This window comes from Panthera tigris, chromosome E2, assembly GCF_018350195.1.
Source record: "Panthera tigris isolate Pti1 chromosome E2, P.tigris_Pti1_mat1.1, whole genome shotgun sequence".
In the NCBI taxonomy this organism is placed as follows: Eukaryota; Metazoa; Chordata; class Mammalia; order Carnivora; family Felidae; genus Panthera; species Panthera tigris.
Genome location: NC_056674.1, coordinates 7,894,521 through 7,920,654, shown reverse-complemented (window position 1 = coordinate 7,920,654; position 26,134 = coordinate 7,894,521). Strand labels below are relative to the sequence as shown.

The window sequence follows — 26,134 nt, the reverse complement described above, 5'->3', positions numbered from 1 at the left end:
AGCCCTACTCTGTTAGACTGCTCTGTTGCTTTTGAATTTTCAATAATTCTGTCTTTTGAAGTAAGATCTGACTGCCATATTGTGTCTCTTGTGCACCTATGTTGAAGTAGGTATCGCTTTATTACAAATTAGCTTTCAGGAGTGCCTGGGTGGCTTAGTCGGTTGGGCATCCAACTACAGCTCAGGTCATGATCTTGCGGTCTGTGAGTTCGAGCCCCGCATCAGACTCTGTGCTGACAGCTCAGAGCCTGGAGCCTGCTTCAGATTCTGTGTCTCCCTCTCTCTCTGCCCTTTCCCTGCTTGCTTTCTGTCTGTCTCTCTCTCTCAAAAATAATAAACATTAAAAAAAAATTTTTTTTAAACAAATTAGCTTCCATTTATACATCTTTTGTGTTGCAGTTGGTGAGGTAAATGATATTTCGTTGCTGGGGACACAGTTCAGCTATATTGTTTTTGGATTTCATTTCAGAATAGTAAAAGAATTACACATTACAAATTACCTGTGATAAAAAGAAATAGAACTAGCCATCAGGGAAGTACAAATTAAAACCACAGTGAAGGGGCATCTGGTTGGCTCAGTTGGTTAAGTGTCCAACTTCGGCTCAGGCCATGGTCTCGTTGTGAGTTCAAGCCCTGCATCAGGCTCTGCTAGGGATTCTCTCTCTCTCTCTCTCTCTCTCTCTCTCCCCCTCCCCCCTCACTCTTTCTCTCTCTCTCAAAATAAACTTAAAAAAAGAAAGAAAGAAAAAACATAGTTCTGGCATACTAGGATCCTTGTTTGAACCTGGCCCGGTTCATGCTTTTTACCTGATTTAATCATAATGACAATCCAATGAACTCTTGTTGGTCTCAGTTTAAAATTCTTTTAATGCTTATTTATTTTTGAGAGAAAGAGCAAGAACGGGGTAGGGGCAGAGAGAGAGGGAGACACAGAATCTGACCCAGGCTCCTGGCTCTGAGCTGTCAGCACAGAGCTAGACCCGGGGCTCCAACTCACCAACCATGAGATCATGACCTGAGCCAAAGTTGGGCGCTTAACCAAATGAGCCAGTCAGGTGCCCCTAGTTGGTCCCAGTTTAGAAGAGGAAACTGAGCAATGGGGAGGGTAAATAGCTCGGCTCAACATCACACAGCCAGGAAGTGAGAGACAATAAATAGTTCAGCCCTTTCCCTGGAACCCCATGTCCATGTTATCACACCTTTTATTGGTAACATACTCAAATTCCACAGCTTCAAGGTCATGTGGGAATGGACAAAACAAACTGTAAAAGAGCATGGTTCATACATTCCAGTTTCCTGAAAATGGATGTATGATCAATATAGATCAGATTATCGAGGGAAGACTTTGGAACGATTCCTTCTACCTATTCAATTACTGTGAGTTTTCTTTAAAAGCTGTTATTTTTCTCTTCTTGGTATGAGAAGGCTATGCCTTTTTTTTTTTAATTCCTATCAACAAGTTTATTTATTTTTTTTTAATTTTTTTTAACGTTTATTTATTTTTGAGACAGAGAGAGACAGAGCATGAACGGGGGAGGGTCAGAGAGAGAGGGAGACACAGAATCTGAAGCAGGCTCCAGGCTCTGAGCAGTCAGCACAGAGCCCGACGCGGGGCTCGAACTCACGGACCGTGAGATCGTGACCTGAGCCGAAGTCGGACGCTCAACCGACTGAGCCACCCAGGCGCCCCAACAAGTTTATTTTTTAAACATATTTTTCCTGGACCTAGGTTTGTAATTAAATTTATTTAAAACCAATAAGCAGCGCGCCTCTAAAATCAGAAAACTTGTTTAACAACCAAAAAATGACAAACACGCTTCAAATCGGCCGTGTGCGAAAAGGAGCTATAGGCGGGGAAATTTATGCCGAGCCAATCCTTGGCCGCAAACACCGAGGGGCACTGGGATGACTTAAAGCCGCCCCACGGGGGCCGGAAGGTTTGGGACTGACCACGCCCCCCTCGCCGGCCCTGCGTTTGATCGAGCTGGTCCGGAACTCTTCTGTCTGGCCCCAGCGGAGCTACCCTGGAGGGTAAACTTCCGGTGACCGTACGACTTCCGTGCGGGGCAGCCGATTTGGCTAGTCCTAGGCGGACCGGAAGTCCGTCACTCCAGACTACCCGCCCCTTTCCTAAAGTGACGCACGGCGGGGTTGCCGGAAGAAGTGGCGAAGTTACTTTTGAGGGGATCCGAGAAGCGGCGGCGTGCCAGGGGCTACAGAGGAGGAGGAAGAGAAGCAGAGCAAGGGGACCGAGGCAGGTGCACTAGAGTATGGGAAGATGCGGGAGGCGTCCCGGGCCCGGGGCTTCCCGGCGTTCTCCGCGCTGCCCCCGCTCAGCCCCTTTCTCTCCTTCCCCCCCCCTTCCGTAGCTCGCGCTGTCTCCGGCTGTTTCCAGGGCAACGGGAGTAAGAGACCCCCGCGAGAGGCGGCCCACGGGACCCTCGCGCGCAGCCATGAGCCCCGCCCCCCACTGGTGTTCGGAGAGGGGCGGGACCTGGAGCGAGGTATGGGGGCGGAGCGTGATGGGAGGAGGTGGAGGCGGGGCAGGATGGGAGGGGATGGGGCCGGACCTGGAGGGAGGGGTACCGATGGGGCGGGGCAAAGTGGCGGGGCGGGGCATTGTGGATAGAGTGAGGGTGCAAGCTACAAGGGTTGGGCGGGACCTAGAAGGAAAAGATGGGGAGGAGGTGGGGTCAGGATGGGAGTTGGGGGTGCTTCTTCTGCAGAGGTGGGGAGTAAGAGGAGGCAGGGTGAACTTGGTGGGAAGGGGGAAGTTAGGGAGGAGCACGATTGAAGCAGAAAGGGCAGTACCTGAAGAGGGAGTGGGCAGGATCCGGAGTGGGTGGAGCCTACATGAGGGGCGGGGTCTAGATGAGGGCAGGGCTTGAGACCCAGCCGGAAGATCTGGAGCAATCGTGGGTGGGGTCTGTCAGAATCGGAGGAGAGGTTTTACAGGCTGGCAGGGGCCTGGGGTGGGGTCTGTGTGCAGTAAAGGAGGAGTCTGGAGAGATGGAAGAAAGTGGTGCATCCTTCGAGACCTGGGGCTGGCCTAACCTGACCCTACCTGGCCCGACAAGGTTCTCAGTCCCCCTATATTCTGCAGGTTGCTCCGTGACTCCACCATGTCCGCTCCCACCACCAGTTCCCTGGACACCCCCTTGCCTGGTGAGCGACCCCTTTCCCAGCCCAGTCCCTCTCCCATTGCACACTTGGCAGGAGAAACTCACTGTGTTTCCCTCTCCCAGGAAATGGCCCGCCTCAACCCAGCGCACCCTCTTCTTCACCAGCTATAAAGGAGGAGGGTCCTGAACTGTGGCCTGTGGGTCCAGACCCTGATGTCCCAGGCGATGACTGGGCCCGTTCAGCCTGCAGCGAGGGTGAGATGGGGCCCAGGGACAGGGGCTCGGGATGGATACGGGGGGCCTTGAGGGGAGATCTAGGAAGGGAGAAAGATAAAAAATCAGAATGGGAGGCCCCAGTTTCTTGTTGATTTTTTTCTTCCACTTCTTCTTGACAACTTCTTATTTTTTTTTTTCCTTCACTTTGCCTGTGAGTGTATTTTTTTCCTGCTTGACACCTTTTGTTGTTATTTGTTCTTTGGGGTTCACACATCTTTCCTTCTGAATTGCCGTCTCCCTGGTCACCCCCTATACACTGGCTCTTTGTGTCTTCTGTGTCGTGGGGATGGCCCTCTGGCTGCTGTTTCTTTTGGGGGCTCCGTCTCTCTCATGGCTTCTCTCCGCCCACCTCAGTCGTCCCAGACCCGGCAGAGGAACCAGAGCGCAAGCGAAAGAAGGGCCCGGCTCCAAAGATGCTGGGCCACGAGCTGTGCCGCGTGTGCGGGGACAAGGCCTCCGGCTTCCACTACAACGTGCTCAGCTGCGAAGGCTGCAAGGGCTTCTTCCGGCGCAGTGTGGTCCGAGGCGGGGCCAGGCGCTACGCCTGCCGGGGCGGCGGAACCTGCCAGATGGACGCCTTCATGCGGCGCAAGTGCCAGCAGTGCCGGCTGCGCAAATGCAAGGAGGCCGGGATGAGAGAGCAGTGTGAGTGCTGGGGAGGGCGCCGTGCTCGCCTGGCCTGTGCCCAGCCCCGGGGCCGCCGCTGAGGCCTCTGTGTCCCGAATAGGCGTCCTGTCGGAAGAACAGATCCGAAAGAAGAAGATTCGGAAGCAGCAGCAGCAGCAGCAGCAACAGTCACCTGTGGGGCCATCGGGCGGCAGCAGCTCAGCCTCTGGGCCTGGGGCTTCCCCTGGAGGGTCTGACGGAGGTGGCCAGGGCTCCGGGGAAGGCGAGGGTGTCCAGTTAACAGCCGCTCAGGAACTAATGATCCAGCAGTTGGTGGCGGCTCAGCTGCAGTGCAACAAACGCTCCTTCTCCGACCAGCCCAAAGTCACGGTACCGCCCCTCCCGCAGCCTTGAAGGGTGATGAGGCCAGTTGGGGGAAAGCCATCAGGGCTGCAGCCCAGGGCATGGGGAGGGAACAAGGCTCCGGAGGGCGGGGCCTTGGAGAGGAGGGTCTCCTAGGGCGCATTCTTTGCCTCAAGATGTCCCCTCGGCCTCGGGCTCATTGGAGGAATCTGTGAATAACCTTGACCCCCGCCTTGGCCCTAGCCCTGGCCCCTGGGCGCGGACCCCCAGTCCCGTGATGCACGCCAGCAGCGTTTCGCCCACTTCACGGAGTTAGCCATCATCTCAGTCCAGGAGATTGTGGATTTTGCCAAACAGGTGCCTGGCTTCCTGCAGCTGGGCCGCGAGGACCAGATTGCCCTCCTGAAGGCATCTACCATTGAGGTAACGGGCAGCCTTCCCATCCTCAACATGGCCCTTCCTTCCTGCCCACAGGGAACCCCAGGGATAAGCCTCAGGACAGATGTTGGGGGAATAGGGATGAGCGAGACCCCTCTGGTGGTTGCCCTCGTGGGGACGATATCCTACAGGGGGATGTCGAAATACTAAACAGAGAGTCAGAGCCTCCCATGAGCCAAGGAGAGAGAGGAAACGGGTTGAGGCTGAGAAAAATTGAGGATTGGCTGGGAGGACGCACTCTAAAGAATGTGCTGAAAAGGCCATTCAGAAGAGTTGACATTTAAACCAAAGCAACAGTAACAAATAAGTATTGAGTTACTAGTGGACCCCAGGCTCCATTCCAAGTCCTGGATAGGTCGCAGTGAACAAAACATGCCTGTCCCCATGCCCTGCAACCACCTGGGGAGAGTATCCTGGGAGGAGGGCGCTGTGGGCGTTGAACCTGGAGGAGGGAGAGCTTGGAGTGTCGGGCGTGCTGACTGCAGGCCGGGGTGACTGAGGGAACGTGCTTGGGGCAGAGGGGTGAGAGGTGATTCTGGCAAGATTAGGTCCCCCCACGGGCCAAGAGAGGAGAGACCAGTGGCTGCCAGGTCACAGGGACTCGTGGCGCCCCTGCCCCTGCCTCCTCCTCTCCCTGCTGCCCACAGATCATGCTGCTAGAGACAGCCAGACGCTACAACCACGAGACAGAGTGCATCACTTTCCTGAAAGACTTCACCTACAGCAAGGATGACTTCCACCGCGCAGGTGTGGTGGGGAGAGGGCTGGGGGGGGTGCAGGGCCGTTGCCCCTGGGGAGAGGGCTGGGAGGGTGCAGGGCCGGCGCCCCTGCCGGACCTCTACTGGTGGCAGACCTCAGGCCGTCTCGCTCTTGTCTGAGCCTCTATTTTTTTTACCTCCAAAGCGGAGTGAGCCAGCCTCAAAATGAGATGAAAATGTATTTATTGAGTGCTGAGTCTGTCCGCTGGGATGCAGTGCGGGATGAGACAGAGGGGTGTGTGCTCTCACAACGGGGCATCTTGATAGGAATTAAGAAAAGACACTCCCTCCTTCCCAAACCTGGTGTCACTGGAGGGAGGCCAGATCTCAGTTCATTGTGAAGTACGCAACCGTACGCGGTAGGTCCCTGCCGCCCGAGAGCGCTTACCTGGGGACGTGACCTAGGCACTCGGCTTCTGGAGGAAGTGCGTATGAACCGAGGCCTGAGGGGTGAGGTGTATTGCCTAGGAAGAGGAAATTGGGGGGTAACAATGCCCACCAGGGAACCCCATGTACCATAAAAGCCTTGTTCTCCCTCAGGCTCGGGCTTCACTCTGTGAGTCCAACTCTCCCCCATCATCTCTTCCCGGGGCACCTCTGTATTTTCCTAACCCCATGTTCTTCCTTTCCTCTAGCCGCTGGCCCTCCCAGTCCCCTTTGAATATGAGTGTGGCAGGGGAGCACTGAGCGGGGAGAATGTTTCTGGCAGTGGGCTCAGCACATACAAAGGCCCTGAGGTGGGGGAAGAGCTGGATGGTGTTAAGGAACTACAAGGAGGTCCAGGCATCTGGAACACAGGGAGATGAGGCTGGAGAGGAGGTCGGGGTCCTACCGCTTCCCCCCATCCTCTGCCATTGTCCTCCAGTGCCTCTCCCTGGAACGCTGTCGGGGCCCCTCACTGGGTTCTCCAAAGTGTGTCTGTTCATACAGCGGTCGGAAGGGTCGTATTCATAGTTAGCTCACGTCCCTCCTCTTGCTCGCTACCCCTGCGTGGCTCCCGTCTCACTGGGAGAAAAGCCAGAGTCCTTGCCATTTTTCACAGGCTCCGAGGGGCCTCTCCACCCCCAGCTCCCTTTGTTCACCCTCCTCCAGCCACACTGGCCTCCTCCCTCTTACTTGAACCCACCAAACATGCTCCCGCTTCAGGCTTTTGCAGTTGCTTGGCCAACATAGGCGACCACCTCCTCCTGGTTTGCATGGGACCTTTGTGGTGTCAACATTTGGAAGCCTCAAGGCCCAGAAAGCTGCCCAGTCCTGGGGAAGACAGACATGTGGTGCCCACGTGGAACACTCAAAACATCCTCGTGACTCATCCCCTCCCCTCCTGGTTGTTTCTCAAAGGTCACCCTACCGTGTGGCCTTCCTACAGCGTCACCCTACACACTGGCCACCTTGTCTAAGATGTTGATTTGATTTTCGATGCCCCGATTACCTTTCCTTGTGTTACTTTGATCCAGCTCACAGACCGGATGGTTTAGTTACACGTTTGTCTGTTGGGTTCCCTCAACCCCCAAGTGCAAGTTCCGCAGGAGGGGAGGCTGTGTCTTCTAAACAGCTCTGCCCCAGGGCCTGCCACATAGTAGGTGCTCAACAGAGTCTGAAAAACGAATGAATGAACTACTCCTGGGGATGAGTTCAGGCCTTGCTCCGTGAGCATTGGAAGCCACCACAGGGGTGACGCAGTGTGACCTAGGTTTAAAAATCTTTCTTTTTCGTCAGGAGAGAACCGGGGAGGTCGGGAAGGAGGTGAAGGCAGTGATGAGGTAGCAGAAACTACTGAATAAATGTTCACATTCATTACTCATCCCTTTATTCAGGCAGGGGTTAGGGCGCACTTCCCCCGTGCCAGCCACTCGGATGGGGACACAGCTGAACAGAAATGACCAGAAGGCTAGCATTGCTGCCGTGTCCCTCGCCCCGCTGATAGCAGCGTCAGGGACCCGGGCTGGGGCCAGTTCGGGGCTGGGGGAGCTCATCCGGCCCCGCCTCCCGCCCCCCCCAGGCCTGCAGGTGGAGTTCATCAACCCCATCTTCGAGTTCTCCCGGGCCATGCGGCGGCTGGGCCTTGACGACGCGGAGTACGCCCTCCTCATCGCCATCAACATCTTCTCCGCTGACCGGCCCAACGTGCAGGAGCCGAGCCGCGTGGAGGCCCTACAGCAGCCGTACGTGGAGGCCCTGCTCTCCTACACGCGCATCAAAAGGCCGCAGGTACGGGAGCCCACCCCTCCCAGGGCCCTGGCGGGGACAGGCAGTCCAGGCCCCACGTGGGGTCCGCTGCGGGCTGAGGTTTTGCTTCCTCATCAGAGCCGGGCCCTGTCTGCTGCCCCCACTGCCCGGCTCCTCTGGCGGCGCCCTGAGCCCTGGCCGGTGTCCTCTTGGCCAAGTCTGTCCTCAGGCCTCTGTCCCGTGACCAAGGAGCCAGGCCCAGTGCAGGCATAGGGGCGGGGCTCCCCACGCTCTGCCCGGCCCCTGCCTACACCGGTGGTCCGGCTGGGCTGACCAGAGCCCACCTCCCTCCTGCCCCCCCCCCCCACCTCCCCGCAGGACCAGCTGCGCTTCCCCCGGATGCTGATGAAGCTTGTGAGCCTGCGCACGCTGAGCTCTGTGCACTCAGAGCAGGTCTTTGCCCTGCGGCTCCAAGACAAGAAACTGCCGCCTCTGCTGTCTGAGATCTGGGATGTCCACGAGTGAGGGGCCTGGCCGCCCTGCCCCACAGCCCTGTACCCTCCAACGCATGGACGTTGTCGCCCCTTCCTCCTCCTGGAGTGGGAAGGAGCCGGGCCTGGGGTCCCATCTTGTGGCTTATAGCACAAGCCCTGGCCCCACCAGCCCTCAGCCCTCGGGTGAGCCCCCGTTAGGGTCCAGGAGGCTCCCTCCCTGCCCACTGAGTCTTCCTGGGAGGGCTGGGTGGGTCCTAGATCCCAACCTCTGACCCTCCTAGCACTACCGGCTGCCCTCCCCACCCAGCTTACACCTCAAGCTCACTGCGCAGTGCACCTTGAACAGAGGGAGTGGGGGGCCCGTGGCTCTCCCTGACAGCCTGAAAAACCGCAGGCCCCCTCCCTCTGTTCCTTTTATTTAATAAAAACTAAAAAAAAGACAAAAACAGGAAAATAAAGTATGAATAGAAACCTGCCCTGAGCCAGAGTGAGTTCAAGATGTACGGGGGATGGGATCAGCCACCTGAACCTTGTGTTGCTAGGCTGGTGGAGGGTTCAGGGTGATGTGACTGAGTGCGGGGGTGGGGGAGGAAGTGGGGTGTCCAGGAGAGGCTGACCGCATTGGGGTCATCTTCCTGTACTAGGTGAGTTGGAGACTGCCGAAGGACAAAGAACACTTAAGTGGATGAAGGGTCAGGCTCTCAGTCCACAAATGTTTCCTGAAGCCACTGGGCAGTGTGCTGGCCATTCTGGGGATGCAGATGATATTCACGTAACGTGTGGGGTGGGGGGGGGCACTTACTATGTGGCAAACACAATTTTAGGCACTGGAAACACCAGAGAACAAGATAAAGCCCCTCCTGGGAGGTGGCTACCAGTCAGGGCTGGCAAAGGGGGGATGGATGGGGCCAGCTAGCATGGAAGGGAATAGGGGCTTTAATGCAGGCAGCGCGTGGCAGCATGGGAGCCCAGAAGTAGAAGGCAGGCAAGTCCTCACACAGGATATCATGTCCCAGGGGGGAACCTAAACCATGACAAGGGGGCTGGGCCCCCAAATTGAGGGGAGGGCGCATGCCAGGTCTGGGAGGTGGGAGAGTCTGGTGATTTCAGAGTAAGGGACGGGCTGTGGACATCTCTCAGTCCCTCCTCCTGTGCCAGGCTCCCAAGGGGTCTCAGAAGTGAGCTGGGTGGACAGTCCTGGCCAAGAGTGAAGGGGGTGTTGCTTGGAGGGATGGGCTGGGTACTGAAAGGTGTGGTTTTTCTTTCGAGCAGCTGGGGGTAAGGTGACTGGGGAAGTGACGATTTACGAGAAGTCCTGTTCCAAGCAGTGTGCCGGGCGCCCCCAGGTGTGCCCGCCCTGCGCTAAGTCTAGTTTACAGGTAGGGAAACCGAGGCATGAGACAGAGGTGACCGGACCTCCCCTACACGGGCAGGGCAGACGTCAGGTCTTCCGCCAGCGGAAAGAAGGGCCGTGCGCAAGTTGTCCTCTCGCCTAGGCCTTCCGCAGAAAGCAGGCCCGCGAGCCGAGGATCCGCGCGATGCCCCCGCGGGCGGGGAGGCGGGGCCGGGAGGACAGGGGGGCGGGCCACGCCGCCGCGCCGCCGCGCGCAACGAGAGCCGGAATCCGCCGACCTGCCGTCGGAGGGGGCGTGGCTTAGGAGCAGGCCCCTCTCTCAAGGCGGGGCGGGGTTTGGCGAGAATATATGGAAAGTGGGAAGAGGCAACATCCTAAATTGGACGGACGGGGCGTGGCCTAGCCCCAGTTGAAAGGAGGGGCGTGGCTCGAAGGCTTGTCGGGGCGTGGTCTCGCCCTACTTGGGCGGGAGGGGCGTGGCCCAGGGCGGCGCGCGGCGGCTCTGAGCCTGCGCGCGCTGGAGTCAGGGGTCACAGCGACGTAGGCTGTGGCGGGAAACGCTGTTTGAAGCGGGTGAGTGAGGGGAGACGGGGGCTTGAAGGGACTCGACTTGGCAGAGAAGGAAGGTGGAGGAGTCGGGCATGTAGGCCTGAGAGAAGGGTTGCGAAGGGGAGCGTGGAGGCGGGAGGGCGCGCGGTAGAGGGGCGAGGGCCAGTGGTTCTGGGCGCGTGCGCGGGGGCGCGCAGGAAGATGATTGGGGCTGGGGGGGCCCCTCGGGATGCGGGGGGCTCTTGTGCTGGGCGCCTGGCCCCTGGGGTGAGCTGGGAGATGTACCCTGGAGGATCTTTGGGGCGACGGGATCCCGGACGCAGTGGAAGACTGAATTGGTGCACGTGGTGGCATGCTGATATGCTTTATTCTCTAAGTATTGATTACTCCGTGCCAGGCACTGTTCTAGAAGCAGAGGCTACAGCCCGAACAAGTCAGAGAAAGTCGTTGGCTCAGGAGAAGACAGACAGTAGACAAGTGATAAGTAATAACGATAAAGCAACGCTTTCAGGGTTTGATACCTTATCCGAAGTGAAATAAAACAGGGTAGCCTGTTTCTTTAGCTGGAATAATCAAAAATCCTCTCTCTGGGGAAGTGACATTTGACAGAGAAGTCAGCCATGTAAAGAAAGATTTGGACAGGGGGACCATCAGGTGCAAAGGCCCTGAGGTGGGAAGGAATTTGGCTCCTATTCCAGGTTCCACAGGGAGCCATGGGAGGTTTTGAGCGTCAGAGCAACATGACCCACCCTGCGTTTTGAAAAAGTCCCTGGGTGCTGATTGAAGATGGGATTGTAGTGGGAACAGGAATGCGAGGAGGAAGACCAGTTAGGAGACAAGTGGGGACATTGGCTCAGACCACAGTGCTGTCAGCTTCAGGTTGTCTTCGGGGTCTGAGCCAGCAGGACGCGGGGGTGTAAGGAAGAACTCAGGCTGCTGGGGTATGTGGTCTGGCTGGATGGAGAGAGAAGGCTGAGGCAGAACGGATTCGGGGTGCCACTCTGAGGTGACAGTGAGTGGGCAGGGTTTAGGGAGAGGCAGGTTGATGATGTCACCTTCTCAGCTTTATAGCCCCACCCAGGCCAGGTTACCTGTCTACCCCCAGCCCTGGCTGCACTTCACCACCCAGGCCTCCTGTCCTGTAGAGACACTCCTTTCCCACCGAAGGCCTTTGCCACGCTGTTCCTTCTCCTGCGATGCTTTTTCTTCTCTCTTCGGTCCCTTTCACTCAGCTGCTCTCAAGAACAGGCACTTTCCTGGGCACTGGGAAGCCAGTCATAATTCAGTTTGGTTGGGGAGAGGACAGGAGATCTCAATCCAGATTGCTCTGAGCCAAAACGAGGCAGCACTAGTCTTTGGGAAGCGAGAGAAGCTCCAGGGACTTGGGAAATACTTGGGTCGGTGGCACTCGAGAGGAGTCTAGACTGCCGCACCTTGAAGTGACCTGCGTTCCGGACACCGCGTGAGCGATGCTGGGACCCTAACTTGAGTGAGACCCTGACCCCTGTTTTTTGTTTTTTGTTTTAAGTTTTTAAATTTATTTTGAGAGAGGGAACGAGAACGTCAAGCAAGCTTTGCGCTGTCAGTACAGAGCCCAACGCAGGGCTTAAACTCACCAACCACGAGATCATGATCTGAGGCTTTTTTTTTCTTTTCTTTTTTTTTTTTTTTAATTTTAAGATTTTTATTTTTAAGTAATCTCGGTACCCAATGTGGGGGCTCAAACTCACAACCCCGAGATAAAAAGTCACATGCTCCACCGACTGAGCCGGCTGGGCCCCCAGTGAGGCCTGTTTAAAAAAAATTTTATTTTAATGTTTATTTATTTTTGAGAGAGAGAGACAGCGCGCGAGTGGGGGAGGGGCAGAGAGAGAGGGAGACCCAGAATCCGAAGCAGGCTCCAGGCTCGGAGCTGTCGGCACATCAGCACAGAGCCCAGCGTGGGGCTCGAACTCATGAACCACGAGATCATGACCTGAGCTGAAGTCAGATGCTCAACCGACGGAGCCACCCAGGCACCCCGATTTATCTTACTGTCCGTCCCCGCAATGCCGAATGAAAACTCTGTGAGAGCAGGGATTCTGTCTTGTCTCCTGCTCTGTCTCATGCGCCCTGAAGAGTGCCTAGGACAGGGTGAAGATTGAAGGAACTCACAGAATCTTCACAGAATCTCCTGAGGCAGGTGCTGTCACCCTCCGACGCGATGACTAGAACCAAGGCCCAGAGAGGTGAAGCTGTCTCGCCAGGGTGGCACAGCTGGCTTGGAGGGTTCAGAGGCTCATCCCAGAGCCCCATTCTGAGCCAGCACCGCAGACTGCCGGCCTCCAGGGGTGTCTGGCGAGGTACGGGGGTGAACTCTCTACCCAGCGAAGGAGACAGACTGGGGACGGATTCCTCTGCTGGCTCGCCCCTGTGCCCTGGCTCACGCACCTAGCGAGGGAAAGGTTAAATAGTTGCAAAAGTACCTGTTCCGTCTGTCCCCGCCCCAGAAAACGACCTGCTTTTCGTGCTTTGGCCTCATCCCTCCTCTGGGCCTCCCTGACTCTCACTACCCTTGTCGCAGGCCAGGGACCATCTGGGCCTGTGTCTGACTCCCCCACCAGACGGGAACCCCTTGAGGTCTGCTGCTTCTCTGCGTCCTCAGCATTGCCCGGCACGGGCTTTGGGAAGTGTGTGCCGGGTGAGACTGCCCCCCTGCTTTCCTCAGCCACCTGACTCCTCTGTCTGCAGAGACCCAGCTCCAGTTCAGCTCTTCCAGGAGAGTCGGCGGCCCCCTGGGGCACCCCAGGCAGCTGGTCCTACTTCCCTTACTGTACAGGTGCACCCAACCCAGAACTGCTTCAGAATGTGAGCCCCCCAAAAACAGGGGTCAGGGGGCACCTGAGTGGCTTAGTCGGTTAAGCGTCTGACTCTGGATTTTGGCTCAGATCTTGATCACACAGTTTTGTGAGTTTGAGCCCCATGTTGTGCTCTGCACTGGCAGCGCAGAGCCTCCTTGAGATTCTCTCTCTCTCTCTCTCTCTCTCTCTCTCTCTCTCTGTGCTCACATGCTGTCTCTGTCTCTCAAAATAAATCTTAAAAAAATTTTTTTAATAAATTGAAGTTAAAAAAAGAATAAACAGGCCTCGCTGAGAAGGTGACATTTGAGCAAAAACCTAAAGGAGGGGAAGGAGGAAGCCATGGGGACATCCGGGGAAGAGTAGGGCAGTGGGAACAGCTTGTGCAAAGGTCCTGAGGTAGGACCAAGCCTGGCACGTTCAGGGAAGAGAGAGGAGACAAGTGGCTGGAGCCAAGTGGACAAGGGGGAGAGGGCAGGAGATAGTGTCTAAAAGGGAAGGGGGTGATTGCGCAGGGTCTGTGGGCTAGCCGGAGGAGTTTGCTTTAGCTCTGCATGAGATGGGACCCAGGGGCCAGTTCCGAGGGGAGGAGGGATGGGATGACCTGGCATATTCGTATGGGATCTCTCTGGTTACTGTGCGAAGAGTATACACTGAGGGCTCCTCATTCATTCAACACATCGTTCTCCAGCACCTGCTGTGCACCAGGCTCTGTTGTGCACCAGGCTCTGTTGTAGACACCCTCAAATGCTTCAGTGACAGGGCAGACCAGATCCCTGCCGGCGCTGGGCTCAGGTTCCAGCAGGGGGAGACAGACACAAAGCAGTGCACAAAATAATGCTGCCAACAACCTCTGAGAACCAGAGGGGCAAGGCTGGGAGCCCAGCGGGGGCTGGGAAGTGCTGAGACTCGGTCCATTGGCAGTAGAGCCTATGGGACTGACAGGTGTGTTCTGAGGGGAAGGGAGAAGCTGGGGTGACTCCGAGGTGGTTGGCCTGGTGGGAGTTGCCTCTTCCCGAACTGGGGGAGGCTGTGGGATGCAAGGAGCAGGTCGGGGCAGGGGAAGGCGAGGGGCCCGGCTTTGGAGTGTGAGGTGCCTGAAGAGACACATGCTCAGTGAGCAGCTGGGTTGGGCAGGCTGGGGCCTGGGGGGCGGTCTGGGCTGGAGACAGGAAGGCAGACGTGATCATCGGCATAGAGGTGGCAGTGAAAGCCGTCAGATAGAGATGGGACAAGAACCCCGAAGGAGGGAGTGTCACAGAAACCAGCGGGCACTGAGCGTTGTCTATTTGCCAGTGAAGGGTCGAGAAAAGGAGAGGGCCCCGTGTTTCCCCAGCTCCTGTCCTGTGCCAGGACACACTGGGGCCTCTTTCCTTCTAATCCTTCCTTGCCTATGATGGGGAACTAGCATAGGAACCTCGATTTTGCTCCCGGAGTCCCCTTCCCTCCCACCGCACCCTCCTGGCCGCAGCCCGCTGACCTGGGGAGCCAGACTGCCCCCCTCTCGCCTCCCTCTGCCAGGCCAGGGCTGGCCACTGCCCCTCTGCCCCACCCAGGCCTCCCCCCCGCAGGTCCGAACTCCGTCTCTCTGGCCACCTGTGTGGCTGGAGCAAAGGCCTCCAGGCTTTTTCCTTCCTGTGGGATAAGCCACTCGTAGGCACAAAAGGAGAGGCCGTACAGGGCCTCCGTCCCTGTTCAAAGTGTGTGTGTGCCGGTCCCAGCAGCGCTATCCATGATAGGCCAAAGGTGCAGACGCCGCCAATGTGCACTGAGCGACGAACGGATCAACACGACGTGACGCAGCCACACAGTGGGGCAATATTTGGGCGTAAGAGGGAATGAAGGGCTGACACCTTCTGCATCCCGGTGAACCCGGAAAACGCTATCCTAAGTGAAAGAAGCCAGACACGGAGGGACACATATTGGAAGGGTCCATGAATAGGAAAGGCCCAGAATAGGCAAATCCAGAGACAGACAAAGTTGGTTAGTTGGGAAAGTGGGGTGGGGGTGGGCTGAGTTGAGGGGTGATGGCCAAAGGGGTGTGGGGATTCATTTTGGGGTGATGAAAAGGCTCTAAAGTTGACTGTGGTGATGGTCACACAGCTACGAATATACTAAAAGCCATCAAACTATACACTTGAAATGTGTGGGTCACATGGTGTGTGAATTCTATCTCAATAAAACCGTCCCGGAATGGCTGGGTTGGTCGGTCAGTTAACGTCTGACTCTTGATTTCTGCTCAGGTCATGATCTCGTGGTTTGTGAGTTTTAGCCCCGAGTTGGGCTCTGTGCTGAAGGCGTGGAGCCTGCTTGGGATTCTCTCTCCCTCTCTCTCTGCCCCTCCCCTGCTCATGCTCTCTCTCAAATAAATAAGTAAAACTTGGAGCTCCTGGGTGACTCAGTTGGTTAAGTGTCCTACTTTGGCTCGGGTCGTGATCTCACGGTTCGTGGGTTCAAGCCCCACATCAGGCTCCGTGCTGACAGCTGAGAGCCTAGTCTGCTTCATATTCTGTGTCTCCTCTCTCTCCCTGCCCCTCCCTCACTCACACTCTGTCTCTCTCTCTCTCTGAAAAATAAACATTAAAAAATTAAGTAAATAAGTAAAATAAATAAATAAGCATAAAGCTGTCCCATCTTGTTCCCCCCCCCCCCGGGAAGCCAGTGTTACCAGTTTATTACCTATCTTTCCAGAATTATGCATTAAAAACAAACATGCTTACACATATTCTCCCACACACCTTGTAAAAATGTTATTTTTAAAATTTTACGTATTTTCCCCCAACTTTTTTTTTTTGGTAAGTAATCTCCACACCCAATATGGGGCTTGAACTCACAACCTTGAGATCAAGAGTCGCATGCTCCACCAACTTTTGTTCTGAAAAGGCACCCCTCTAACTTTTGTTCTGAAAAATTGCAAGGCTGCGTAGAAGTTGCATGACAGGGGCCCTGGGAGACTCAGTCGGTTGGACGTCCGACTTCAGCTCAGGTCATGATTTTGCTGCTCGTGGGTTCGAACCCCGCCCTCGGGTTCTGTGCTGACAGCTCTGAGCCTGGAACCTGCTTCCAATTCTGTCTCCCTCTCTCTCTCTTTCCCCTTTGCCCCCACCATGCTCTGTCTTTCTCAAAAATAAATAAACATGAAAATTAAAAAAAAGTTGCATGACAGATACAACAAAGCCCTGTGTACCCTTTGCCTGGACTCACCAGCTGTTAACATGCTGCATCATTTGCTTTATCTGGATGCACACACACTTCTTTCTTTCTTTCTTTCTTTCTTTCTTTCTTTCTTTCTTTCTTTCTTTCTTTCTATTTATTTATTTATTTATTTATTTATTTATTTATTTATTTATTTATTTAAAGTTTATTTATTTATTTTGAGAGGGAGAGAGAATCCCAAGCAGGCTTGATGCTCACTGTGGAGCCTGATGAGGGGCTCAATCTCATGACCTGAGTCGAAATCAAGTCGGACGCTAAACCGACTGAGCCTCCCAGGTGCCCCATGTTTTCTTTTTTGGCTGAACTATTTGTAAGTTATAGTCATCATGGTACCTGACCTCCAAAAACTCTAGCAGAACAGTGACATCCTACAGAACTGTGGTTTAATCATAATCAGACCATTTAACCCGCGGCAATACTGTTACCTCATAGACAGTCCTTATTCAGTTTGTCCAGTTTCCTGGTAACATTCTGCATAGCTATTTTCTTTCTAATTAATTTTTTTATGTTTTTTATTATTTTTGAGAGAGAGAGAGAGAGAGACGGCGTGAGCAGGGGAGGGGCAGAGAGAGAGAGACCTGGAATCCGAAGCAGGCGCCAGGCTCTGAAATGTCAGCACAGAGCCCAACACAGGGCTCTAACTCACGAACCGTTAGACCATGACCTGAGTTGAAGTCGGACACTTTGCCGACTGAGCCACCCAGGCGCCCGTACATAGCTATTTTTGAGATATATATATATATATATGTATTTTAAGTAGGCTTCATGCCTAGCACAGAGCCCAGTGTGAGGCTTGAACTCACAATCCTGAGATCAAGACCTGAGCTGAGATAAAGAGTCAGATGTTTAACCAACTGAGCCACCTAGGTGGCCCTGCTATTTTTAATTTTTTTTAGTGTGTTTTTATTCATTAGAGAGAGCACGTGCATGCACATGTGTGCACGAGTGGGAAAGGGGCAGAGAGAGCGAACAGAGGATCTGAAGCAGGCTCCACTCTGACACCAGTGAGACTCCACTCGAACTCACAGACTGTGAGATCATGACCTGAGCCGAAGTCAGATGTTCAACTGACTGAGCCACCCAAGTGCCTCTGTTTTTTATTTTTTAATCTAAGATCTGATCTGGGGTCATGTTACATTTAGTTGCCAGGACTGTGCAGTCTCTCCTTCAATTTAAAAGTTTCCTGGCATTCCAGCCCCCACCCTTCCATGCCATTGACATTTTTGAAGATTCCAGACTGGTAATTTTTGCAGGCCAGTCCTTACTTTGGCTTGATTGTTTCCTAATGCAAAGAACCAGGGCAAACTTTTTTTAGACATTGTTTTTCCTAATACAAAAAGATAGCAATCTAAGTACACCGTTCTGCACGTTGGTTTCTCTAACAATGGGTCTTTGAGAGCCCTCCACATGAATGCATAGAGAGCTTCCTCATTCCTTTATACAGCTGCATAATATTCCATGGAACAGTCTTCATATAATTTATTTAAACAGTCCCCCAGGGGAGGACATTTAGGTGGTTTCCAGTCTTTTGCCATTGCAAACAATGCTGCCGGAAATAACCTCGTAAATGCAGTTTCTCATATGTGATAGTATATCTATAGCACAAACCCCTAGGTGGGGAAATGGGGCCTTCCAACTTTTATGTTTTAATGGAGGTGGAATTTACATATAGTGAAATGCACAGGTTCTCAAGTGGACAGTTGTGGGTGAGGTACATTTTTGTCAGCCCAGAAAATTCCCTCGAGCCCCTTCTCAGTCAGCCTCTCCCTCCTGGTAAGCAACCACTAGCCTAATTTCTAGCACCATAGATTAATCTATTCTAGAACTGTGTAGGGGTGCCTATGTGGCTCAGTCGGTTAGGCATCCCACTCTGGATTTCAGCTCAGGTCATGATCTCACGGTTTGTGGGTTCAAGTCCCACATTGGGCTCTACACTGACAGCGTGGAGGCTGCTTGGGATTCTCTCTCCCTCTCTCTCTGCCCCTCCCCCATGTGCACCTGTACACGCACTCTCCCTTTCAAAAATAAACATTTTAAAAAAACAAGTTAAAAAAAAAAACTTTGTGAATGGCACTACACCATATATACTCTCTCATTTTCAATTGAGGTGAAATTAACCATTTTAAAGTGTAGAGTTCAGTGACATTTAGTACGTTCACAATGTTGTACATCTACCACCTCTGTCTGCTTCCAGAACATTTTCATCCCCCCCCAAAAGGAAGACCCCATACCCCTTAGCAGTCACTCCCCATTCCTGCAATGCATACTTGTGTGTCTGGCTTCTTTATTTAAAAAAAAATTTTTTTTTTAAATGTTTGTTTATTTTTGAGAGAGAGAGAGAGTGCGAGCAGGGGAGGGGCAGAGAGAGAGGGAGACACAGAATCTGAAGCAGGCTCTAGGCTCCCAGCTGTCCGCACAGAGCCCGACGTGGGGCTCGAACTCACGAGCAGTGAGATCATGACCTGAGCTGAAGTCGGACACTTAACCACCTGAGCCGCCCAGGCGCCCCTATGCATCTGGCTGCTTCTGTGCAGCATATTTTTGAGGTTCATCCATCCATTGTGTCACTCAGTAGCTGCCTCCTGTCTGATGCTGAGACGTATTCCATTGTATACCATCCTGAACATTTGCCAACAACACATCCCCAGTCAGTTCAGGAGTTTTCTGTGCTCTATTTGTTAAGGTCCGGGCTAAGCTGCTGGAACAGAGACCCCACGGCACGGTGGCCCGGGCAAGATACAAGTGTATTTCTCCACGTAACTGCCCTCAAGTAGGCATTTCTGCCCCAGAAGCTTGTCAAGGGGACTGGGTTCCTTCCATCTTGTAGCTCTGCGTTCCCTGGGGTGTTGTCCTTGACCCCGTGGTCAAGGTTGGCTCACCCCCACCGTATCCATGCTCTAGCCATAGAGAAGGGAGAGGAGGCTAGAAGCAAGCTTCCTTTTAAGGCTGTCCCAGTCATTCCTTCCATGAGATAACTCAGTAAAGTGACCATCCCTAGCAGTGCATGCTGGGAAATGTAGTCTCCGGCTGGGTTGCCTGCAGCAGCTCAGAGGCAAGGGGTCCGCTGCAAAAGGACGAAGGGGAGACTGGATCTGGGGTTTGGGTGGGGTTACGGGATCCAGAGGTGTTCACTTGAACTCAGGGCAGCTGACCTGCGCCCTTCCTGCCCTCCCTCCCAACTGGGTCTGGGGTCTGCCTTAGGTTCCTATACTCTGTCTAGGCCTGGATGCTGGGAGACATAAACTTTTAAAAAACATTTTTCTTTTTTTTAATCTTAAACTGATGGGAAGATCCAAAGAATAATACAAAGAGCATATACCCTTTACCCAGATCCACGTTTTAACATTTTCCCTTACTTGTTTTATGATTTGTATGTACATAAGCTTTCTTTTTCTCCTCTCTACACACATATGCCACCTAAAACAAATTTTTTTAATAGCTTGCATACATCATGGTTATTTACCCTTAATAGTTGAGTGCGTATTTTAAGTTTTTATTTATTTATTTATTTTGAGAGAGAGAGAATCCCAACCAGACTCCCACCTGCCAGCACAGAGCCTGATGTGGGGCTCAAAATCACGAAACCTTGAGATTATGACCTGAGCCGAAACCAAGAGTCGGATGCTTAACTGACTGAGCCACCCAGGCACCCTGAGTGTGCATTTTCTTAGAATATTCTCTTACAGAACCATAGTGAAGTTGCCAACCTAAAGAGGCTTAACTTGAATACAATCTTCTGTCGAACCTACTAGAGGATGTGTACTTTTGTATCAATATATCTTGTCAAAATATGCTCCAAAATGATTTTTTATATGTTGCAATTGAGAAAACATATAAATGGGGCGCCTGGGTGGCTCAGTTGGTTAAGCATCTGACTTCGGCTCAGGTCATGTTCTCGTGGTCCGTGAGTTTCAGCCCCACATTGGGCTCTGTGCTGACAGCTCGGAGCCTGGAGCCTGCTTTAGATTCTGTGTCTCCCTCTCTCTCTGTCCCTTCCCTGCTCGCTCTCTCTCTCTCTCTCTCTCTCTCTCTCTCTCTCTCACACACACACACACACACACACACACACACACTCTATCTCTCTCACGTGCGTGCGCGCTCTCAACAATAAATAGTAAACATTTTTTTTAAAACGTCAAGTTTATTTTAAAAAAACCTATAAACATGTAAATTGCAGCCTCTATTTGGTTTTTTGTTTGTGTTTACTACATTAGATCCTAGATTACAAGGGGAATACTATAAAGGGCATTTGGGGGGATTGTTAGAGAAACTGGAAAATGGACTCTTCATGTTGTGATTGGATTGTTAAATGTCCTGGATTTGATCACTGCACCTTGCTGGGTATAGAGAATGTCTTTGGGACGCCTGGCTGGTTCAGTCAGTACGGTGTGTGACTTTTGATCCCAGGGTTGTGGGTTCAAGCCCCACTTGGGGCATGGAGCCTGCTAAGAAAGAGAGAGAATGTCTTTGTCCTTCAGCAACACATTGTAAAGTACACGGGGGTCGAAGGGCATAATATCTAACTAACATACCTACCTGACGCACAGCTCACTCAACTGACTCAGAAAAAGTAAATCATGTGATGATGTGTGCATATTACCGTGTTACGTATGGAGGAGGTAATGAAGCAAATGTGGCGTCAGGTTGACACTTGGGGAATCTGGGTGAAGGGTGTGCAGGTGTGGAAATTTGGACTTATTTCAAAATTAAAAGGGCTCTGTTTCTGTTTTATTTTTAAGGGGGAGGGAAGCCTCTGAAGTGTTTTGAGCTGGGAAGGGACCAGATCAGATTTGTGACTGGCCTGAAGAGGTGCTTCCCGGCCGCTTGTCGAGTGAAGGCCCGGGCAGGCAGGGTGACAGGCGGGTGTGGACATCAGAGAGAGAGGTTTATGAAAGGAAGGGATGTGCTAAGGACCAGGTGTGTGAGTGTGTGGAGGCCCTGCAGACCGGGTGACAAGGGGTTGGCCAGGGGCAAGCAGACAGCAGAAAGGATGTGGAGCGTTTGAGCACGTGAGGAGAGGGTTACACCGAGGTGGGGAGTGGGCTGTAATCGTAGTAACTGAGAGTATTTGACACGTGGAATGTGCCACCACCCGTGAGCCTGCGGGTAGAGGGTCGTGTTACTCTTGAGGCACTCTGGAGAATGGAAAAAAGGCTCACGGTCACGGTTGGTACACGGGGGGTTCAGGAGGAAGACAGGAACCTTCTCCGAGCCTTGACTTGCCCCACAGGATGGATGGCAAGCGGCGGCCGGGCCCGGGCCCTGGGGTGCCCCCCAAGCGGGCCCGTGGGGGCCTCTGGGATGAGGATGAGCCGTCTCAGCCCTCCCAGTTCGAGGAGGAGCTGGCGCTGATGGAGGAGATGGAGGCAGAGCACAGGCTGCAGGAACAGGAGGAGGAGTTGCTGCAGCCGGCCCTGGAGGGAGCCGCGGACGGTGAGACCCACGGCGGGAACCCCCTGCCCCCCCTCCCCCTCTTGCCTGTGAACCGTGTCGGCCACGAGGCTCACCTGTAACCTCTGACTTCTGGCCCACTTTGAGCTCCGTGAAGTGCCGGCCTCTGGCCTCACACCAGCATGAATTCTGCCTTTGTTGTCTGCAGCTCCGATTCTGACCTTCACCTTTGACCCCATGACCTCTCCCGGGTTTCCGGCCAGACCCAGAGCCCCGCCTCCACCTGACTTTCTCTGCACATCAGGCGCCACCTGAGAGATCGTGGGCTGGGTTGGGCGGGCCCGTTACTTATTTCTGGGGGAGGACCACCATTCCATGTAGCCTGCCTCCCTCCCCCCACCCAGGGCAGTTCTCCCCAACGGCCATAGATGCCCGCTGGCTTCGCCCCTCCCCGCCCTCCCTGGATCCCCAGACGGAGCCCCTCATCTTCCAGCAGTTGGAGATCGACCATTACGTGGGTGAGCTTGGTGGTCAGGCCTGGTGGGTGGGCGGAGGGGCCCAGGGCTCCTGGGGTGCAGGCTGGGCCGGGTCAGCACCTCTGGCTTTGAGAGAAGAGATGGACACGGACAGTCCCCATCCAGGTGGCCAGGGCTAGGAGAGGGAGGGACAGGGCTGTGGGTGCCGGAAGGGGCAGCAAGAGGGAAAGTGGTGGTGCAGGTGTCCAGCGGGGCTTCCTGGAGGTGGGGACTGTCCTCCAACTGAGGCCTGAAGGTAAGAGCCGGCTCCTTGCCGAGGAGGGAGGCGTGCAGTTCGACATCCGTCCGTCCATCCAGTGTCCATCAGGAACAGCCAAGCATCTGTATTGAGCCAGGCCCTATTCCTGTCAGACCAGGTCCCTGCTCTCACAGGCTCACCTTCTAGAAGGATAGGCAGAATAAAAAAGGAAATGGAGCCTCAGGTGGCCGTGAGGGTTATGGCGGAACATAAAGGAGGGTAGGGGTGCCAGACTGTGCATCTTGGAGGTCTGGGAGAGCCTCTCTGAGGAGGCAACAAGGAGCCACGGGGCTGTCTGGGAAAGAGGGGTTCTGGGCAGAGGGTCCTGAGCAGGCAGCAGGTCTGGAACGTTTGAGGAACAGCGAGATCTGTGTGGTAGGAACAAGGAGCGAGGGGAGGCGGGAGGGGTGGCACATGAGATCCTGCCCGCCGAGGCAAGGACTTCGGGGCTCCGTTCTGAGCAGGCTGGAAAAGTCTTTGGAGAGACCCAACCCCAACTCACAGGTTAGAAGGCTCCCCGGTAAGAGAGGGAAGGGACAAGTTACAGGCGGGGAGGAAACATTGCGTTCCCCGGATCTGAGCAAGAACTCGCGCTGCGAAAATATAAGAAGCATTCAGATCTCGACGGCGAGAAGACAGTCCAGTCCAAAAGTGGACCAAACACCCGGGTAGACAATTCACTGGAGGATACGCAGGCAGGAATAAGCTCAGTGTCACTGGCTGTCAGGGAAACGTAAATGACAGCCACACTGAGACCTGACAACCTATTAGGAGAGCTAAAAGAAAGCCCAGCGACACGAGCGATCATCGATAAGGATGCAGAGCCACCGGAAAGCTTGCTCGTGCCCCGCTGGTGGGAACGCTGTGTGTTGCTGCCCCTGTGGGAAACGGTCTGGAAGTTTCCTAGAGTTCAACCTACTCTTCCCCCGCCCCCAGCTTTATTAAGATACAAGAGTTAAATCTGCTTTTTCCATAGGATCAGGCAATTCCAGATATTTCCCCTGAAGGAATGAGAGCCAGGAGACTGTGATTCCGTTTATACGGATAGACTGAAAAAAACAAAATTAAGGGCACCTGGGTGGCTCAGCTGGTTAAGCTTCTGACTCTTGATTTTGGCTAAGGCCATGGACTCACGGTTTGAGGGACCGAGCCCCACATCTACACTGATGATGTGGAGCCCGTTTGGGATTTTCTCTCTCCTTCTCCTGCCCCTCCCCTGCTCATGCTTGTAAGCGCTCTCTCTCACAAGATAAATAAATAAGCTTTTTTTTTTGAGTTGAAAGAAAGACAAAATTAGAATGACGGAGAGTGGACCATCAGTGCCAGCGGGTGTGGTTCCAAAAATGCATCTCGCAGGAGCTGTTTGGAGTGATGGAGCGGTTTTGTACCCTGATTTTGATAGTGGTCACATGAATCTGTGTAAAAGATGTGTTAAAGCTCCTAACTGCACACACAACGTCGATTTTACTTTTGTTTTTAAATACTTACTTTTGAGAGAGAGTGCGCGCACACGTGAGCGGGAGAGGGGCAGAAAGAGAGAGCAAGAGAATCCCAAGAAGCGCAAAGCCCTGCACAGGGCTCAAACTCACCAACCATGAGATCGTGATGTGAGCCGAAGTTGGGCACTCAAGTGACTGAGCCACCCAGGCGCCCCTCAGTTTTACTTTTCAAAAGAAAATATTTTTTGCAAAAAGAGGGCAGGGGGCTCCTTCTAGCTGTAGGAGGTAGACCAAGATGAAAAGGAGACCAGTGGGGAGGCGCTCGAAGCCGAGTGGACAGCGTGGAAGGCCGGTGTGGGCAGAGGCACCCCGTGCTGCGGGAACCAGGGGGCTGTGTTCCCAGCAAAGGAGAAGCCTGGGGAGGCAAACCTTTGAGGAATACGGAGGGGTAGCCTCTGCCTCATCCTGTGAACCCTCCACCCCCAGGCCTGGCGCAGCCCCTGCCTGGAGCAGCCCCGCCACCCCCCGGCCCCGTCCCTGTCCCTGTCCTCCGTGCCTTCGGAGTCACTGATGAGGGCGTGTCCGTCTGCTGCCACATCCACGGCTTTGCTCCCTACTTCTACACCCCGGCGCCCCCTGGTGAGTGGCCCTGACCCACAAGACCCCCGCCCCAGCCCTCCGGAGTCCCCCTGCACTTCTGACCGGCTCTCCCCACCCCCCCAGGTTTTGGGCGCGAGCACCTGGGCGACCTGCAGCGGGAGCTGAATGCCGCCATCAGCAGGGACCAGCGCGGAGGGAAGGAGCTCGCGGGGCCGGCCGTGCTATCTGTGGAGCTGTGCTCCCGGGAGAGTGAGTGCCCCGCCCCCGGGTCCAGCAGGCAGGGTTCCCTCCGGGCCGGTGCCAGCCTCGTCTGTTCGCAGGCATGTTCGGGTACCATGGGCACGGCCCCTCCCCGTTTCTGCGCATCACCCTGGCGCTGCCGCGCCTCCTGGCCCCCGCCCGCCGCCTCCTGGAGCAGGGCATCCGTGTGCCGGGCCTGGGCACCCCCAGCTTCGCGCCCTACGAGACCAATGTGGACTTTGAGATCCGGTACGGCCCCTGCCTCACCTCTCCAACCTCCGCCCCCGCTTCCGCCTCCGCCCCCGCCCCCACCCCTCTAGTCAGCTTCTGCCTCCTGCTCTTCGTCCCCTGTCCAGGTTCATGGTGGACACGGACATCGTCGGCTGCAACTGGTTGGAACTCCCAGCGGGGAAATACCTCCTGAGGCTGGAGGGGAAGGTGCGGGGCTCACCGGGGGGCAGGGGCACAGAGCCGGGCCCCTGCAGCCGCTGACGTGCCCCACCCCTACAGGCCACGCATTGTCAGCTGGAGGCGGACGTGCAGTGGTCTGACGTGGTCAGTCACCCGCCAGAAGGGGAGTGGCAGCGAATTGCGCCCCTGCGCGTGCTCAGCTTTGACATCGAGTGTGCTGGCCGCAAAGGTCTGTCTCCGGGTCTCGGGGCTCCTCCCTCCCTCCCTGTAGACTCGTGACATGCCAGTCTTGCCCCACGAGCCCCCATACTTCTTGAGCTCGCTGAGGAAGGAGTGAACATGAAAATGGACAGTTATCATAAGATTCTCGCTTGGAGGATGGTGGAGAGTGACAGGGCATCTCCGACAGGTGGGCGGGAAGGCCTTAGGAGCGATGCGGCAGGCCTTGTGAAGAGGGACAAGCGGGGGTGTACGGGTGGGGAGAACCTCTGCCCCTCCCCCCCCCCCCCCGCAGAGAATAGGAAGTGCAAAGGCCCTGGGGCACGACCCAGTCTGTGAGGGGCAGGGAGAGGGCCAGAAGAAGAAGGCAGAGGCGAACAGCGTGGGTCATGCGAGGGCCGTAGGCAGTGGGGTTAGGAATCGACAGGCTGGGGTGATTTGGGTGTGCAGCTCCCCTGATGTGTCACAGAGGAAAAGAAGAAGTTCGGTCCCCTGCATCCCCCTCCTTCCTCCCTGCGCAGGCATTTTCCCGGAGCCTGAGCGGGACCCCGTGATCCAGATCTGCTCACTGGGCCTGCGCTGGGGTGAGCCGGAGCCCTTCCTACGCCTGGCGCTCACCCTGCGGCCCTGCGCCCCTATCCTGGGCGCCAAAGTGCAGAGCTACGAGCGGGAGGAGGAGCTGTTGCAGGTGGCTCTCGTTCCATGTCCCTTTATGTCCTCAGAACCCCCCACCCAGCCTCCACATCCCGGGTGCAAGGCCATGTCCTCTGCATGCTGAGACGCCAAGTCCACGGGTTCAGATCCCTTTGCTTTGGTGGGGGAGGGGGTGTGTGAACATTTCCCGTCTGGGTCCTGTGTTATTTTCAGAAGCAACTGCC

At 54.8% G+C, this 26,134-nt stretch overlaps 2 protein-coding genes across 4 annotated transcripts in view; both read left to right on the top strand.

The window, feature by feature from the left end:
- Positions 1-2,097: 2,097 nt before the first annotated feature.
- NR1H2 (nuclear receptor subfamily 1 group H member 2) lies at positions 2,098-8,697 on the top strand. Its single transcript, XM_042970358.1, has 10 exons — positions 2,098-2,258; positions 2,370-2,504; positions 3,104-3,165; positions 3,246-3,377; positions 3,753-4,043; positions 4,126-4,394; positions 4,611-4,790; positions 5,453-5,552; positions 7,566-7,774; positions 8,111-8,697. Exons 3-10 carry the CDS (start codon positions 3,123-3,125, stop codon positions 8,255-8,257), a joined length of 1,371 nt encoding a protein of 456 aa, XP_042826292.1. The 5' UTR covers positions 2,098-2,258; positions 2,370-2,504; positions 3,104-3,122; the 3' UTR covers positions 8,258-8,697.
- Positions 8,698-10,072: 1,375 nt separating this feature from the next.
- POLD1 (DNA polymerase delta 1, catalytic subunit) overlaps positions 10,073-26,134 on the top strand; it is a 29,240-nt gene continuing 13,178 nt past the window's right edge. For all 3 annotated transcript variants that reach the window (XM_042970332.1, XM_042970331.1, XM_042970330.1), the window contains exons 1-9: positions 10,073-10,153; positions 21,413-21,615; positions 21,978-22,091; positions 24,273-24,425; positions 24,510-24,635; positions 24,707-24,875; positions 24,983-25,064; positions 25,137-25,266; positions 25,778-25,944. In XM_042970332.1, coding sequence (XP_042826266.1) covers positions 21,414-21,615; positions 21,978-22,091; positions 24,273-24,425; positions 24,510-24,635; positions 24,707-24,875; positions 24,983-25,064; positions 25,137-25,266; positions 25,778-25,944 — 1,143 coding nt within the window. In that variant the 5' untranslated portion in view covers positions 10,073-10,153; position 21,413. The remainder of the gene's footprint in view (positions 10,154-21,412; positions 21,616-21,977; positions 22,092-24,272; positions 24,426-24,509; positions 24,636-24,706; positions 24,876-24,982; positions 25,065-25,136; positions 25,267-25,777; positions 25,945-26,134) is intronic.